This window comes from Mustela nivalis (genome assembly GCF_964662115.1).
Source record: "Mustela nivalis genome assembly, chromosome: 5".
In the NCBI taxonomy this organism is placed as follows: domain Eukaryota; kingdom Metazoa; phylum Chordata; class Mammalia; order Carnivora; family Mustelidae; genus Mustela; species Mustela nivalis.
This window is the reverse complement of record NC_139024.1, coordinates 9746457-9765335: the sequence shown is the minus strand read 5'-3', so window position 1 is coordinate 9765335 and position 18879 is coordinate 9746457. Positions and strand designations below refer to the sequence as shown.

The 18879-nt window shown below is 47.0% G+C and overlaps 1 protein-coding gene across 4 annotated transcripts in view; it reads left to right on the top strand.

The window, feature by feature from the left end:
* The window catches only part of ZDHHC14 (zDHHC palmitoyltransferase 14), a gene marked incomplete at its 5' end in the record, with an annotated part of 268451 nt that overhangs the window by 176745 nt on the left and 72827 nt on the right, over nt 1–18879 (top strand). For all 4 annotated transcript variants that reach the window (XM_082729580.1, XM_082729578.1, XM_082729579.1 and 1 more), the window contains one exon: nt 17025–17183. In XM_082729580.1, coding sequence (XP_082585706.1) covers nt 17025–17183 — 159 coding nt within the window. The remainder of the gene's footprint in view (nt 1–17024; nt 17184–18879) is intronic.

Below are 18879 nucleotides of genomic sequence, written 5' to 3'. Positions count from 1 at the left end.
ACGGGGTGGGGGTTGGACCCGCCTCCGGCCAGCAGAGACGGGCTGATGAGACACTGTCCAAGACTGAGGGCTAACAAGGACTCAGAGCCTCAGGCCAAAAATCTGTCACCCAGACCTGCGTGGAAGGGAGTAGGCAGCAGGGGAGGGGAAGGTTTCAGAAACAAGCAGCTAATGGCCTCTGAAGGCCGCCCTTCTGGAGGAGTCTGAGCCCTGGGGCTGCACTGAAGTTCTAGGACTTCAAGAAGCCTGAACAAAAGTGAAACACAAGGTACTTTGGTTGGGCCATTCCGAGCATCTCTGTGACATGGAGACCATTAGCCTACGGGCCGAGAATGGAAAGAGTGTCCGGGAATATCAGATCCCTAAGAACATCGGGGCCCTTGCCCAGATGAAATCGGGCTGGAAACCCAAAGAATGTCTCAGTCGTATTTCTTCCAAGTTAATTGACAAAGGAACAGAGACATTCCTACCCAGATGACAAGAAGATTTTGTAAAAAATCAAACATTGTATCCTTTGCAGTTAAAAACGTCCTTCTGTGGTGGTCTCCGTTGGCGTCTGCAGACTGTCACATGATGAGATAATCAGAAGCAAAAGGCATAAGGACTCAGATTTCTAATTCACGCTTTATGCCAACAAACTTGGGACCCGAGTGAGATACTTTATTTGCCAAAAGGGACCCAAAAAAGAAAAAAAAACCATAATCACATTCAGGAGGATCAGTGTGTCCACATGACTGGAGGGAGACTTGTAGGCATTTAGGTGCTGTCTTTTGTATTATGTGTACTTTTTTTTTTTAAACTTGTGGAAGTTGGTGACCATTAAATGCTAATCTCAAGAACTGGAAACTCAATTTTCTTTGCCTCCAGTCCAAACGGCACAGTTTTGACTCTCGTTGCAAGTTACGCTGTGAGCAAGGAAGAGAACAAAGGAAAAATGAAATTGTTTTGTTTCTGTCAAAGCTAGCCTGCACTGTTATTGATCACAAGGTGTGTGCTATTAAATAATTTATCTGAGTTCTGTTCCGCCCCGACACATTTTATTCAGAGATCTTACAGCCCTTTATTAAAGTATGGATGAGCACCAGTAAGGCAGACAAAATCACCACTGCCTGCCTTAGAAGCAAGTTGAGATGCAACTCGTTCTTGCCTGATTTGCCATGACCTTGGCCTTTTTTCAGATCTGGTACCAGAGAACATTGGGGACTGCCGTGGGCCCACTAAGGCAGGTGTGGGGCTCTAGGAGCTAGATGCAGAGATCCACTGGGGGTGGGCAGGCGGGGGGCTCTTCCCTGCTGCTCTTGTCAAGAAGGAGCATGTCCTCGGGATGCAGTCCAAAGCAAAAGTATTTGGACAATTTCATGGAATCACTGTAAGTGGAAAGGTGTTGCATGGAGGAGATCGATTTAATGGAGGGCTGGTTAACGAGCATTTATTAAGTACCTACCTGCAGTGTGCCTTCAACCCATTCACCATCTGCTTGTGGGACTAAAGCGAAAATACAAGAACTGATTTCATGGAGAACACAAGCACATTATTCAGTATGATCCAGACTTAGTCGCACGCATGATGCAAAGCACAAAGCCAAGTGGAATCAGAAAGCTGGGGGGCACGCATCCATACGGACTCCTACACCCGGAAAGAGCCAAGAGCCTTCTGCGTCATCTCTCCGGCTCCTGGTTCTACAGATCTGGGTAGACCAGTAGACCTCAATCACTCAAGGGCGGCAGTGCAGACAAGAGAACTGGGTCTCCTGGCTCCTGGGAAAATTCTCTGTTCCCCTTGCTTTCTCTTGGTGCACAGTCTGGGTGATACTGTGGCGGCAGAAAGAACACAGTGCCCAGTAGCGGGAAAGGCAGTGTTCCTAGAGATCAATGTTGTGCTGAGATAATCTGCGGTAAGTGAGCTAATTGTATGACTTGGCCCCAGTCAGCACCATGTGTGCCAGAGAGCCGGGAGGAGGATTCAAATTCCAAGAGTGACAAGTGGCCCCAATGAGTGGAGCAGACTCCTTCTCACATCGTTTCAGGAATGAAAAAGGAATCTGAAAAGCATCTAGCTCACAACCAGTCCTTAGGCGGAGCGGAGAACATCTTTCTAAAATTATTGATGAATATCCACTCTGCTCAAAACCGTTCTGGTCCTCACGTACAAAATGTCAGTTGCCCGAAAGCAGAGAGGTTTGGTGTGTTTTGTTCGTTGCTTTATCTTTAGTGCCTAGAACGGTTCCTTGTACACAGTAGATGCCGCAAAATGGTCACTAAGTAAAAATAAAACAATTGCTGAAATCTATGAATTTAAAGTATTTTTCTGAAGCAGCAGAACTATTTCCGTTGACGTCTGAATTTATGAATTAGAGGGAACCCAGACTATCTCAACCCTTTTTGCAAGTGTTTTATGCCTCTTGCCAGATGTTTTAAAAGTCAACAGTTTTTTTGTTCCTTACAAAATAACACATACTGATTGTAGAACCCATGAGGGACATAAAGGACTTATTTAGTTCTTTTTTTTTTTTTTAGCAAATGAATTAATCCGACCAATCAGAGATATCCTTGGTAAACATTTTTAAAAGATTTTATTTATTTGAGAGAGAGTGAGCGAGAGAGACAGCATAAGAGGGGGGAGGGTCAGATGGAGAAACAGGCTCTCCACTGAGGAGAGAGTCGGACATGGGACTCGATCCTGGGACTCTGAGATCGTGACCTGAGCCAAAGGCAGTCACTTAACCAACTGAGCCACCCAGGCACCCCATGGTAAACATTTTGATGTATCCTTTCAGTATCTTTTCTCTGCATAATATATTTTTACACATGTCATGTGTAACTCTTTTGAAAACAGACTTTTTTCCCCTGCTCTGTACTATGAAGCATTCCACTCCATCTTCAATAGGTTTATGGCTGTCCATTGTAGAATCACGATCACAAGTCATTTAACCAATTCTGTTTTCTTGACACTTCAGTTTTTTTTTTTTTTTAAGATTTTATTTATTTATTTGACAGAGAGAAATCACAAGTAGATGGAGAGGCAGGCAGAGAGAGAGAGGGAAGCAGGCTCCCTGCTGAGCAGACAGCCCGATGCGGGGCTCGATCCCAGGACCCTGAGATCATGACCTGAGCTGAAGGCAGCGGCTTTACCCACTGAGCCACCCAGGCGCCCAACACTTCAGTTTTTAATACTAAAAAACAGTGTCGCAATCAACATTCATGGAAATTTCCCAAGGCAGATGTCTAAAGATGCTCTTGGTTTGCCAAAGGTATATATAGGTTGTTAATGTTTTGAGATATATTATGTTAATGTTTTGAGATCCTCGAAGGGTTATGCTAATTTATATTCTCACCGAAAGTGCACGAGCATGCCTGTCCTCCCTGCTCTCACCAATACTAAATATCACCATTTAAAACTAACCCGGGCCTTTGTTTGAGATTGGGGGCAGCCAAGTGGCGAACTCCTTCAATAGATTTACTGATCTAGTTCTCCCTTGTGTGTGAGTTCCCTGTTCACGTCTTTTCCCTATTTTAATTGCAATATTTGTCTTTTTCTTAATCGTTTGTAAGAGCTCTTTGAAGATAGACTCTTCGTTATGTGTGTACCAATGTTTCTACTTTATCATTTGCACTTTATGGAGTTTTTGACATAGAGTTTTTCAAATTTTTGTGTAGTCGGAGTCCTCTGTCTTTTCTTTACATATGCTGCCTTGGCTTGTGTGTTTAGAAAGCGCTTTCCTGTACCCGGACTCTTAACTTTATGCACATTTTTCTAGTTCCTGTAATGTTTTATGTTTACGTATCTTGGTATAAGATATGGTTCTAGATTTGGGGGTTTTCCTTCTAAACAAACAGGCATTTATCCCATTTCCATTTATTGAATGGCTCTTGTTTTCCCCACTGATTTGAAAAGCTGCGTTTATCAAATACTGAAACTTAAAGAATTTTTATTTCTCTGGGAATGTTCTATTCTGCTTCAATGTTTCACTTTTTTCCTGGGACAATTATTTCCCCCTTTTTTTTCTTTTTCTTTTTCTTTTTTTTTTTTTTTTGCAAATATTCTCACCTGTTTAATTCTTCCAGATGAAGCTTTAGAATCGTTTTTTCCAGTTTGTCAGAATTTCCCCAAATAATATTGGCCTTTGACTGTCCTTGTAACAGATGCATAAAGTGTTCTGGTAAGAGCAGACATGTTTAAAGTACAGAATTATGCACTCCAGGATGCGGAACGCTCCTCTGTTTTTCGAAACCTCCTTAAAGTCTCAGTGTTGTTTTGCAGAGCTCTGCCTTTGAAACCCACCAACTATTTTTTTTTTTTTTTTTGGTTAGATTTATTCCTAGTCTTGCGATTACTTTTTCTGAAGTAAATGGGATTTTGTCCCTTTATAGTTTCCAACTGGTTATTATTATTTTTTAAAGATTTTATTTATTTGACAGAGGTCACAAGTAGGCAGAGAGGCAGGCAGAGAGAGGAGGAAGCAGGCTCCCTGCTGAGCAGAGAGCCTGACGCGGGGCTCGATCCCGATGTGGGGCTCAATCCCAGGACCCTGAGATCATGACCTGAGCCAAAAGCAGAGGCTTAACCCACTGAGCCACCCAGGCGTCCCTCCAACTGGTTATTGCTAATATTATATATATACTTGTGTGTGTGCGTGTGTGTGTGTGTGTGTGTGTAGGCTTTTGATGTTTAGATAGATACATAGATACCCAGATATGGATTTATACCCATGATCTTATTAAAGATTCTTTTTCTTTTTAAAGATTTTATTTATTTATTTGACAGACAGAGATCACAAGTAGGCAGAGAGGCAGGCAGAGAGAGAGAGAGGAGGAAGCAGGCTCCCCACAGAGCAGAGAGCCGGATGTGGGGCTCGATCCCAGGACCCTGGGATCATGACCTGAGCCGAAGGCAGAGGCTTAACCCACTGAGCCACCCAGGTGCCCCATCTTATTAAAGATTCTTATTAATTTTCTCAATCAGTATTGATTAGAAGCAAAAGGGAAAATATTATAGAACCACCATAGATGGACATTTTTTCCAGTAAAGTACACAATGCATTTATAAATAACATCCACTAGTCATCCAGTGGCATCCTTAATTCTCTTTTTCTCAGTGCTAAAGATGCAATCTTGTGACATTGCTGGACAGAATGAGATAGAAGCTGGTCCTTGCTAATGTCCTCCTGTTGATGCCACCCAACCATCAATAAAAGCACATCAGATTCCCTCGTGATAATGAGGAAGTACAGCCCCGCTCTCACGTGGCATGCAGCGCCCAGGTGCTTTTTAAAAGATTGTATTTATTTATTTATTTGACAGAGGGAGAGAGCACAAGCAGGGAGAGCAGCAGAGGGAGAGGCAGGCTCTCCTCTGAACAGGGATCCCGACACGGGGCTCCATCCCAGGACCCAGGCATCCTGACCAGGGCTGAAGGCAGACACTTCACCGACTGAGCCACTGAGGTGCCCCCGTGACCAGTTTTTAACCTTGTTTTCCCCTCCTTGTCATATAATACTCCAAACACCAATAACCCAGACTGAGCTCTATCATTGTCCAATATATAGTAGCTTCTAATGATGCAGGGACTGTCCCCATGGATTAGAAATGCACACAAATACTTCTAGCTTTGGCCTTCAGTGAAAGAATTTATTTTCATATATGCAGCTCAGCAGTTTGGTGAGAGAAATTAAAACATTGCAAGGACAAATGACCTTTATTTCTTTTATATTTAAGGGTGAGTCTTTGGCATGCATGTGGGGGAAAAAAGTATGGCAAAAAATAAGATCGTCATTAATTTTCATTTTGCCAGAAGCATGTTTTAGAGGAACTCAGTTAAACTAAAAAGGTCACAGCTACTAAGCACTTTCTTTTTCTTGTTTTTAATTGTATTAGTTAGTGATACAGATATATATATATATATATATATATTGCCCTAGAGGATCTGGGCAGGCCCCCAAAAGAGAAGTGTTGATAGCTCTGAACATCATAGCATCTGACAGTCAAGGTCTTTCAATGAATTACATTGCCCCTGAACTGTGGGCACTCGAAGGGTCATAGTTAAATGTGGAGAAACTGAGGCCTGTTTTCTCCACCAGATTAAAAAAAAAATCACACTTCTCTCACCAATGCCATCCTGTTTTCTGGAACATATGCTTCAGCACTGTTTTTAGGAATATTTGGGCTTATATTCGTGGGATTATTTTTGTGACAGTGAAGAATGATGTTTACCATTCCATGGTCATAGTTAAAATTCACGCTCATAGCCACCTCCTTAACTCTGTGAGCACACAGAAATGTGGACAGGGACTCTCCTTTAACTTAACAGGGCCCTTCTTCCCTCAGACAGCTGTTGTCTTTTGCAAACTGCGTCCCCTGGAAGCAGGGCATGAAACAAACAGGCCCAGTCACAGAAACCAGAGCCACTTCATTCTCTCCCATTGGGGATATTCAGATTCTCTTAAGATTGTCTTTGAACAAAAAAGACTGTTAGAAAGGCAACCAAAAAAGCACCATTTGAACACCTGGTCAGGCATCTTCATTGGGGCCCACTTTCCATTTTCCATAATTCAGTAGATAAAATCAGCTCTTCGGGTAACGTTAACATCTTTATAAATGGCACACATCAATAATATTAATAATAATAAAATAAAGTAAAGTAAATGGCACACATCCCTCTCGTGCGCGTCCCCAGGCCAGCTCCTGCGGTTCTCCAGCTAGTGCTAGAAACTCGGCTGAGTTTAACTGTTGCCCGCGTCCTGTTTGCCTTGTATCCCAAGCCTCTTCATTTGCTGTCCACAGGGAGCTTTTTCTAAACATACTGGACCTAAGACCTAAACATACTGGACCTAAGACCTAAGAATCTTCAGGAGCAAGGAATCTTTGCATTTTAAAAGGCTCCCAAGTGAGCAAACCTTCACAGGTGGTGCTTGTCACCTTACCTGAAAAAATGCACCTAGGAACTCCCCCACCCCCAACCCTTAGCTTTTGTCCTGCTTGCTAATGAGTGTTTGCCTCTGGACAGAGTGCTTCTCGAACTGTCACATGCCTCCAACGACCTGGCGTTACTCATTTCTAACAAGCTTCCTAGTGCCCCTGCTATCACGGGTCCACAGAACACACTTTGAGCAGCAAACCCCCAGGCCCGGGTGCCGCATCCTTGGCCCCACTGACATCTTGGGCTGGGTGGTTCTTTGCTGTGAGGGCTGTCTTGTCCATTATAGGATGTTCAGCAGCATCTCTGGGCCTAACTTCCTAGATGCGATAGCATTCTCTCCTGCTTGTGACAACCAAAAAAGTCATCAGACATGTTTGACCGTAGCCAGATTTTCCCTAGGGCACGAAATCACCCCTGGTTGAGAATCACTGCCCTAGGTGACCTTGACCCTCAGTCAAGAGTAAGAGATATTGCTAAAGGCGATTTGTTTGTACATTTCAAAATCTGTACTCTGGGTTTATCTGCCTTCCCTCGAGTGTAAAGGGATAGAGGACTTAACTTGTTCACCGTTATCTCCAGAACACCTGGAAGGCTGCTTAGCACACAGTCGGGGCCTAGTAAATATTGGACAGGAATAACAAATGAATGCAGCATTGGAGGCTCATTCTCTAAGGTTTCCTTTCCCTATGTTCTATGAAGCATACAGAGGAAAGTGGCTTTGCCCAATTCTCTACAACTATTTCCTTGTGTTTTCTCAGTTCCTGGTTAAAGCCATAAGTGGTCGAGCGGCTGTGGGACTGAAGTGTGACTGTTGCAGTTCTCATCTGACGAATGCTTTTTCCTTGGCATGTTCTCCCCTAAGGGAGATCCAACCTACGAGCCCTTTGATGACCAAGTCTGGAGGAAGCCCAAAGCCTTCATGGTTTCTAAGCGCCGTGACCTCCCATGACCAAAGCCAGCTGCGTGTTCAGGAGAGGCGAGATCCAGCCTGGGCTGCTCTGTGCACCGTGGGTTTGCTGTCTGCACTTGTCATCTCCCTCTTTCTTAGGCTCCTGCTGCCTGCTGCGCTGTCATTGTTCCCCCAACTTCCACCCTCTTATGGTGCTGGGAGGGCCACGGGCCGCACCATGAGTGGGAAGGGTACATGTACATCACTGCCCCTCAGAGCCAGAAAGCAGCAGTGCCTGTCTCCTTCCGTTCCTCCTCCTGAGTGGTTCACAGGCAGCCACGGTGTGTGAGCAGCACACCTCAAGTCCCTGGTCCCTGCAGCAGACCTCAAGTGCCCTGCTTTGTTCATGAAGGCCAGACAGCCAGCATGGGTGTGAGACTCCGTGGGAACAAGGATCCCCTCTGCACCACCCTTCATGCCTCCAGCAAGGGCAGGCAGCTAGTCTCCTTATATGGGATCTGCCCCAGGCCCCCTGCCGGGTCCCCATCCCCAGGAGTCTGCATTAGCTCCCCACCACTGCACTCTTCACCCCTTCTCCAACTCTCTGCCTCCTTCAATGACTCTGCTGGTTTGAGGGCAGCCCAGGGACTCACAGTCTCAGCTCCTTGCTCTCCTGTCTCTGGGCCTGCGGGCTGAGCCCGGGGTAGGGGTGGGGGGGCGTGCATTGATCCCTTCGCCCTCGTGGCGTCCTGGCTGTGCTTTGACTCCCCTGCTTTCTGTCCAGCCCCGAGGGAGCACCGTTCCTTCCTGCTCCACCCGCCATCCACTCTGCAACCGTCCCAGCCGTGTCCCCTTCATCCGGAGGGAAACTTGCTTGCCCTGCCAGCCTCCCCCTCCTACACCAGCATGTTCACCTCTAGCAGGTCCCATCATGCTCCTTGTCCCACAGGACAGGAATTTCCTTGGAAGGGAGGAGAACCGAGTTCACTGGGGGAAACCCTGGGTTTTTCCTTTGTACTTTTTTATTCCTAGCACCTTTGTGGTGCTGATGTCGCAGTCCATCTCCCAGAGGGAATCCAGTGTCAGGGTTTTCCAAACGTGTTTGAAGCCGCCTCAGTGACTCAGCAACACTGTGCCCTCCTTCTGCCTCTCCAGTGCTCCTGGCTTTTGGAGACGTAGAAGTGCCTTGGGGCTCAGCCCTTGGCCCCACGCCTTGTGATGCTGTTATGGTCAAGGGATGTTTCTCTGCAGCCTCGGCCCTTCCACTTAGTCCTGCTCTGTGTTGCATCCACCTGCATATGCCCTCCCACTCACTGCTAGCAGGTGCGCTCCCTCCTTCCCCCGTCCCCATGTGCCAGCCAGAGCCTGAGACTCAACCCCGACACCCACCTGACTCTCATTGATCGCAGCCGCTAGTAACTGATGTTACCATTTTCACGTTTCTGGAATGTCTACTCCTCTCCATCGCCACAGTCCCCATCCTCTTCTGAGCTAACATCATTCCTGGCTTGTATTCCAAGTCCCTCCTACCGGGCTGTCTTGCTTCCCTCTGTCCCTAGCCCATCTCTGGGACTGTAGTCAACTGATATTTTACATGTTACCTACATTTGTATTACATATACATTTTAATCCTCCTTGGATTCTGTGTTAGGGTTCTCCAGAGAAAGAGAACCAATAGGAGTATCTAAGTTTATTTTTAAGGGGTTATGGGACCTGGCAAGTGAAGTTTGTGGGGCCGGCCTGCAGGCTGGAAAATTGGAAAGAGTCAAGGTCGAAGTCTTGAGTCCGGATTTCACAGGCTGGATTTCTGTATTGCAGTCTTGAAGAGAATTTCTTATACTCTGGAGAACCTCGGTCTTTGCTCTTAAGGCCTTCAAGTGATTGCACGAGGCCCACACACAGGATGGAGCATTATCTGCGTTACTCAAAATCTGATTTAAATCTTAATCTCATCTAGAAACACCACAGCAACATCTCTCCTGGGGTTTGACCAGGCAACTGGGCACACAACTTAGCCAAGTTGTCACAAAAAATTAACAGTGAAGCTTCCTCTTGCACTTAGGATGAAGGCCAACATCCCAAACATGACCACAAGGCTCTGTGTCATCAAACCGCTGCCTTCTTCCTCTCAGACCGTCTCCCAGGCACTGTGTCCTGGTCACACTAACCTCCTCTCTCCTCTTGAATATACCGTCTGCCTCCTGTCCTGGGGCCAGGGCACAGGTCATTATTCCCTTTGCCTAAAATACCCAGTTCCTAACTCCAGTATCCCAGCCAGCTTGCACACGCGTGCACAGGCATTGCCTAAGGAAGTCCCCCCTCCATCATCCTTCAGATCCTGGGTCAAGTACAGTTTCTTCTGGGGAGAGCCCCCACACCAGGAGGATGTCCTTGCTTCTCTGACTCAAAAAGGCAGAATGCATAGCGACACATTAAGTTGTCTGATTACTTAGTTAATATCCATGTCCTCCACTAGACCATAAACTTCCTTAAGGCAGGAACCAGGTCTGTGCTGCCTACCAGGGTACCTCCAACATTCACAGATGCTGACAGACTGAGGGGAGGCCTCACTGGGCCATGAGGACCACATGTATTCCTTCCTGGTAGGACCCCTTCAGTCCCACGTGGGACCCGTGCTTGCCCATGGGTTCCCCGCTCCTGCTTTCCTTGTTCTCTTGCTCCCAGCTTTGCAGGCCATCTCTGCTCTGCCTTGAGATGTGCCCCACAGAGCAGAAGGGGCTCACCTGTCTGCCCACCCGCCCGTATGGCTCAGGCTTGAACTCAGCCTGCGTGAGCCTCACCTCAGGCATCAGTTCCAGTCTTTGAAGATAAACATTTAAGACAAACTGACAGAACAGAGATTTCATCTGGAGGGAGAAGGCTAGGGGACCGTGACCCATTCATGAGCCTTCAAATGCACATTTGTATCTAAGCATTTGCAGGAGCAAAGCTACTGCCCTCCAGTAGAGCAGCGAGAAAATATTCACATTTTACCCTCCAGTGGAAACCCAGCCAATGTCTGTGGACAGATCAGCATTTGCTCTACCTTCCCCCCTGATGCTCTAATAGTTGAGTTGTCTACCGTCGAATCATGTGAATATTTTCCTACGGACTTGGAAGCTTACAGACTGTTAGCCAAGAGTCTGTGTTAATTGGCTCTTAGCCATATGCCTTCATGATAGATAACCATTTCAAGGTTGGGTAGTCTGTGGTCCAAATGCTGCAGAGCACCAAAGAAATGAGCCTTGTGAAATTTCAGGGGTATCAAACACACCAGCTGTCCTCCAGCTCATGCAGAGACATAATGTAATGATCTGCATATACAGCGAATTATACTTCCCCTACGACTTGTATCCTAGTTCAGAGAAGCTTTGCCTTCGTTCCAGTTAAACATTTATTAAGGGAGGTTAATAAGGGAGGTTCCTCCCTTTCTCCAGGACACTGTCAGTGCCGAATGGTCTATAAAGGTTCAATGCATCAGGTAATCCCAGTGTTCCGAATCCTTTGGGTAAAAAAAAGAATCTTAATGTGCCCCTTTTGTGAGTTTGGATTTTTCCCTTCGCATTTTTAAAAAAAGATTTTATTTATTTATTTGAGACAGAGAGAGAGAGAGAGAATGAGCAGGAGTGGGGAGAGCAGCAGAGGGAGAGGGAGAAGTAGGCTCTTCACTGAGCTGGGGTCATGACCTGAGCTGAAGGCAGCCGCTTAACTGACTGAGCCACCCAGGTGCCCCTCCCTTTGCGTTTCTTTTTTTGAGATTTTATTTATTTATTTTAGATAAGAGAGCATGTGAACAGGGGGAGGGGCAAAGGGAGAAGGCGAGAATCTCAAGCAGACTCCCCGCTGAGCACAGAGCCCAAGGTAGGACTCCATCTCATGACCCTGAGATCATGATCTGAGCTGGAATCAAAGAGTCAGATGCCCAACCAACTGAGCCACCCCGGTGCCCCCACTCCCTTTGCATTTCAAAAAAGCAGAGTTCAGTTATTTTATATGGTGAAGTTCAACAGTTTTAAAAGTCAACCATTTTCTCCCTGAATTTGGAGCAGGAATAAATGAGATGCTACACAAGTGGGTCTCCTGGGATGTGAGTGCCCTATTTATTATTTGCCTCAAGAAGAGAACAAGATTTATTCAGAGAGTGGCTTTAAAATAGACATGTATTAACAAACAGCTTACTTAAGACTTCTGCTAAGCCCGGGCCTCCTGTCCAAGTGAGAACATTTGCGTCCCCGGATCCACACTGTGCGCACAGCGTCCCCTCCCCCCTCCCCAGACCCCCTTTTCTTTGCTGGTCGTGAGGTTGCGGCAAAATGGTATTCTGTCACTGTTTCTGCCTCCACAGCCACAGCTACCGACAATTTGCAAGGCAGGGGAGGGGTGGTTCTTCATGAAGAAAAAAACCCATTTCAGTCTTTTAAGCTCTTTCAAAACGCTTGTTTATAAAAGTGTCCTTAAGAAATACAGACTCATTGGGGCGCCTGGGTGGCTCAGTGGGTTAAGCCGCTGCCTTCGGCTCAGGTCATGATCTCAGGGTCCTGGGATCGAGTCCCGCGTCGGGCTCTCTGCTCGGCAGAGAGCCTGCTTCCCTCTCTCTCTCTGCCTGCCTCTCCATCTACTTGTGATTTCTCTCTGTCAAATAAATAAATAAAATCTTTAAAAAAAAAAAAAAAAGAAAGAAATACAGACTCATATAAACTTGAAGTGCTGTTAGAGCTTTATCCCCCCAAATTCTAGATTTCTCTACCCATTAGGTATTGCAGAGTTCAATTACTCTTTTTTCCACAGCTGTGCTTAAACCACAAAGAGCAGCCCCAAGAAGCAGAGGCACAGTTGTTGCCAACAACAAAAACCCAACTCCAAAAACACAGAGTCATTGAGGATTCAAGCAGGAGAACCACCTTCTGTGCCTCATGATGTGGGGTGGGCCACGGGGCTTCATCATCTCCAGGGATGAGGAACAGAGTCTCTGACCAGCCTTTGACATTTGTCTGAATGCAGAGGAGAAACTTCCTTTGTGTTCAGGGGGTATTTGAAGCCCTGGGTTTCAAGCCCGTATTATTCACATCTATCCTGGACCCAGGTGTGCCTGAAAGCTGTTGGCTGGGGTGGCTATTGAATTTGTGATGTGAAATAAAATGGCCCCTTTGGGGTGCCCTGAGGTGCTCAGCTGTCCGTGTCGCCCGGCCCTCTCTGGTGGTTCAGACAAGCTGGGTGAGATGGGCCTTCGGACCAGCAGTCGCCAGGGATGTGTTTGAGAGGAGCAACAGCTGGAGGAAGATGTTGAGAGAGGCGTTCCCAGGGAGAAGGGTGGGTCACAGGGCGCAGGGACTCACACATCAGACTGATGTGTGCCTATGGAGGACACAAATCCTGGGCATCCAGACATCTTTGGTGCCCACCTTCCAGAACGATCAGCCTTCCATACAACATGTACCTTGAAGAGCTATTGTGTGCTGGGAGCTTTGCTGGATGGTGGGAATATGCAAGTGGGCATGGCCCGGTCTCCGCCCTCCAGCAGCATCTGGGGGAAGACACAAAAGCAGATCCTGGTCTCATTGCCCTAGCAAGGTCCTCCCTCTGACCTGTAAGAACCACCAGCAGAGGAGGTGTCTCCCCCTGCTCCCAGCACAGGACCAAACCCTGCACAACACGACCTACTGATTGAATATCATATATATATACAGGAACCGCATGGTAGCAGTCTAAAGGAGGAAACAGCTCAGCTTACAAAGAGAACTTCAAACTGGTCCTTTAAGAAGGACGGGTGTCTATGCAGACAGCAGGAAAGGGAGGCCCAGGGGGAGAAGGCATCGTGCCTGGAAGTAGGAAACAGCATCGCCTGGTCAAGGGGGCGCAAGGAAGCAACTGTGCGGTGAGCTCGGGCTCTCTGTAAGACTGAGCAGCAAGAGAAGGTCAGGTGCGTGGAAGACCATGTGGGTAGCCAGGAGACTCACTGCTCACCAGACTGCCCAGCAACACCCTCTCGCTGCCCCCTCTGCACCCATGTCTGTCTTTGGTCATGGGACCTCCATGGCCTCTGGCATGGTATTTTGCTTAGGGTCCCTACAGTTGACCAGAACAATGTGGGTTTGAATTGCACGGGGCCACTTATACATGTGTTGTTGATATTTTTTTCAATAAATACAGAACAGTGTTGTAAATGTGTATTCCCTTTATGATTTTTTTAATAACATTTTCTGTTCTCTAGCTTCCTTTATTTAAGGAACACGGTACCTAATACATAGAATATACCAAATACATCTTCATCGACTTTATGTTATTTGTAAGGCTTCTGGTCAACAACAGACTATTCATAATTAAGTTTTGGGGAAGCCAAAAGTTATACTTGGATTTTCAGCTGTGCAAGGGATTTGCCCCCCAAACCCAACGTTGTTCACAGGTCAACCATATATCCTGAATGTCAGTTGACTTTTTGGTTTTTATTTTAGTTCTGTGGACTTTCAGTCAGTTAATGATGGCACAGCTGGGTCCTGAATCTAGGTCTTCTGATTTTTCCATTTCTTTTAGATAAAAAGCTCTCCAGATATTAAGTCAAAGAATTTTGGGGTTTAGCCTCGGTCTTAAGCTTCAGTTGACCGTGTCTGTTGAATTATAGCCTTCAGTTCACATTGTGTCAAAGCTTTAATCTTTCCAGAATATACTAGGGAACTACAGGGTCACTAGTTTGTCTTAAGAAGTGCAAGCAGATCCTTCTCCAAGCCACTGGTACTCAGACCAAGCCTTTAGTAGTTCTAGTGTGGGTGAGTTTATCATTCCCACTTTTTAAAACACTGCACTTGACAATCCAGTTTTTAAACTTTTCTGATTAAATCAACACAAATCTTACTGATTGGATTATTATTTTAAAGTCTATATCTGGCTTTCTAGTGTTTCTTCCCATGTTTTCATGAGCTGAATTGATACAGTAGATTTCGGGCTGACATAAGACCAGGAAGGCACCAAGTCATAATTAATCGAGGCCTCAGTGGCATCCAGTTGGCATGGTCTCTGGAGAACTGACCTTATCCTTGATCTATTCAAAGCAAGTTATTTTTACCCAGATGCTTAGGGAAGTACACAGCCATGTCCTCTCTTTGCTTTCTCCTTATTAGAAAAGCTGTTGAGATGTCCCATGGGGCAGCTATAGGAGGCCAGGCAGGTGGGACACATGCCAAGAGAGGGTATCCTACTTGGCAAGGCCACCAGGCTCTTTAGGATGACTCCACGGCTGTTTAATTATTCTAAGTAGAAGGGTTGTTTTCAGTCCAGGGGTGGATCAGAGGGCTGCTCCTTACTTTTCCCGTTTCCCTGCCTCCCACCACCTCCTCTCCCTCAGGTGTTCCAGAACTCTCTGTCCTCTCCTCCCATAACCTGCTTAAGAGAACTTTCATTTTCCGTGAATAGAAAATGGCTAACTGCTCAATATGCTTGTCTTACCGCTGCGGTTGGTATTTTCACAAATTCCAACACTAAGGCCAAAGGGCTGGAGGAGATTTTCCAGCCTCTGTCTTTCTCTTACAGAAGATTGGGGTGAAGGGTGAGGGGCCCCTGATATCACGAGGCGTGCATGGTGGGTGCTGTCCGTGCAGGGCGGCGGGCAGAGGGTACAGCTCTGCAAATACCACCATCCCCAGGGAATTTTTACCACTCTGATGCCAGACTCTACCCTGCCAATGAAATCAGACTGTCTGAGGGCAGGACGGAAAGACCAGTAGTTTCAGAAGCTCTTCCCGTAACTCTCTTCCCAGCTGTTTGGGGGCGGGGCTCTGTGGGTGGTGGGACTACCCACTACCCCTTGGCAAATTTGCCAAATGTTTCAACTGTTGCTGTCTGATCGTGTGTACTTTCAGTGTGTATGAATTAAAAGGGACAGCTACCTTTCATGCTCCTGGCTCTGTTTCCAGAACACCATGAAGTTTCCCAAGATTTCCTCCAGCCCCTAGGGTCTGTCCTGACTGTTTATTGGCTGCAGAGTCTCTGCCGAAGCCCTTAGATATTCTCGCTATTTATCCCTCGTGGCCTCCTGCTCTTGGCTGCGCGGCGAGCTGCCTGCCCCAAATTCTTTCTGGCAGCACTTACAGGGCTGGGAGAGGTCTAGATGAGAATAAAACTCCCATGTTTTATCTTCCTGTAGAGCAGGCTTCTCAACCCTGCAGCACATCGGAACTATCCTGGGGGTGATTCTGATGTAATGGGTCTGGGCCCGGGGTCCTTGCATTAGGGGAATTTTAAAAGCTCCCTGGGTGATTTTAATGTGAACTCAGGGACCAGAACGAGATTGTAAGATAAAATGAAACTTAAAAAAATATACATATTTGTATTTTTTTCAACATTTAAAAAACTGGCCAGGCAAAAGATGCTGGCCAGACAATAAACAAAATAGGGAAATTATTTCTTAAATATCAGTTTAATGTATATGTTTTTGAATATATATAATATGCCTTTAAACGTATATTTAAATGTATATACATGTATATTTTTGAATACATATAAACACACACGTATATATGACTTACGTTCCCTCTATCCAATACCTGGGATTTTTGAGGAGGCCAGTGTACACGGTGGGAGATTCTCAAACTGGATTTGGGATGCACCAGGGGAGAAAGATCTTAATGACTGAGCCAGTCAGGTGCCCCTGGAGAAAGATCTTGATACCAGTATCACCCACTGTACTAAATAGGTCAACACTACCTGCTGTAACAAAGCCCAGACCTTCAGCAATTTAACTTGGTGGGGATTCGGTGTCCATGTAAGAGTGTGGAGGGCGAAGAGGTCAGAGAGGCAGCTCTACTCTGCACAGTCATCCAGGGTCCCCAGTTTGCTGGGGTTCTAAAGTGCCCTGGCCGGGAGCGAGAGAGTGGGCGGGGCTCCACTGGGGAGGTACCCACTGGCAGCAGTGCACCGGAAGTGCTGGAATCCCATTGGCCAGAGCTCAGTCACGTGGCCGCTCCCACCTGTGTGAAACAGTCCCAGCATCCCGCTCCCCCGCCCAAGTCCTGGCAAGGACCAGGAAGTCTGTGGGACAGTAGTTCCTCAGCGCCTCAGGAACATTCGTGTGTCACGTGCCTCCCAGAACGGCGTAGGTGTCCCAAGGCCAAGGGTGGCCACTGCCCTTAGACATGCAGACTCCACGCCTCCCTTCTAGATGCGGGAGCCTGCAGGGCACCGGGGACCGTGTGACGAGCGTGCGCTCTTTGTCTTCTTTTCTCCACAGATATCGCAAACGGCACCAGTTCAGGGGGGTACCGCCCGCCTCCCAGAACCAAAGAAGTCATCATCAATGGACAGACTGTGAAACTTAAGTATTGTTTCACCTGCAAGATTTTCCGGCCCCCTCGTGCCTCTCATTGTAGCCTTTGCGATAACTGCGTAGGTGAGTAGCCGCGGGGACAGCCTCGGTTGGGCCCGTCACGCGGGGGTCAGGTGTCGGCCGCACTGGGGGGGCTCGTTTCCTCGGAGGACTCGCTTTAGCACAGCCGACGAGAGCACGTGGGTTTCTCTCATCCTGCGGGACTGAACTCAGTACTAGCCGTATTCCAAGCGCCTCCTGCCGCCGATCCCATTCACCAAACCTAGTGTTACCGAATCTCTCTCTTTTTTTTACTTTTTCATTTTTCCTTCTTCCACCACCTCCGCTCCGGGTACAGCGCCCTAGACCTTCTCCTCCCGGAGCGCACACACCAGAGTGGGGTTCTTTGCTCCTGGAGCTTCCAGATCGGCAGGCACTAGAAGTAAAACCCTGTTACCCAGAGGTCCCTCTGTTGCCTAAATGTGGCCGGGTGGGCTTTGTCTAGTTCTCCCAACTCCTCAGAGAAGCACTTAGTGGGGGAACTGGAGGCCCCATGAAGTCCAAGGAGAGGAAAAGAGGCAGAGGCGGGAGGACTTCCAGGCCCCTAGTTAGGATGGTTGCTCTCCCCAGAGACCACCAGGACCTTGCCTCTGTGTCCCCTTGCTTTCTCCAGGACAGACTGGAGGAACAGCAGAGGGAATGGGTAGCACAGAGGTCCTCTGTTGTAAGACATGGCTCTACTGTTTGGCCACCATTGGCCCAACAGGGGATTTTTACAGCTGACCTGGGTCTCAGGCCCTTGGAATTACTTGGCAAGCACTTCCTGTCACTTCAGCCAGAGAACTGCTAGTCACACCCACAGACCATCTTCCTTCCCGGTCTGAAGCTTCTTAGAGAATGAAGTTGGCAAGGAGATGATAGAAGACCCAAGTCACAGGAAGGGTGGGTAAGACAGTGCTCTGCCCCCTGGGAAAGACCCACATTTCTCCAGTCCCATAACCTGCCATGGATAACTCTGGGCATTAGGCCCGGGAATCCTCTATGAGCTCAGACCCGAATTTGCTTCCCTCAGTAACATATCATGCCTGGCCAGCACTCTTTTTGAATCTATTAGAATTGTAGTCTCAATTCTTGAGGGAAAGAAAATGTCGTAATGCATTTCTGCTGTGCAAACTGTTTACCTTTTATCTGAAAATTATTTCATCCTAACATTAAAAACCTAAAATTGGTAGAAAGTCCCCGTTTTCGCCATCAGGCCTTGTCTTGTTTTTATCAACTTAGTAAATTACTTTTAGCCTTGTCCCCCAAGCAGAAGGGCATGGAATTTTATTCAGTCCTTTCCCATTTGCAAGTAGCCTGAGTCAAGAGTCAGGAATCTGGCACTGGATGGCCTGGGTGCCAATACTAGCATCATGACACAGACAAGCTACTTCAACTCTCTATACCTCAGTTTTCTCATCTGTACAATGGGATTGATAACAGTATCTACTTCATGGGATGGTTGGAGGATTAAGTGGGTTGATATGAGGAAGAGCCTGGAATGGTGCCTGGGTAGAGCAAATGTTATTGTTGTGTCTGTAATCTTTGTTACTCTTCAGTTCTTACTTCTGTTTCCTTGATATTTTGATTAGCTCTCTCTAGATAATTTCTTGATCTACTCGTAGCCCTCTGTGGGTGTGATGACCAAAACCACACTTCATCCTCCATGTGATAGCAGACCAGGGTTTCCACAAGGACACAGTGGCAGCCTTTGATAGATTTCTGATAGGCTTCCTGGTGA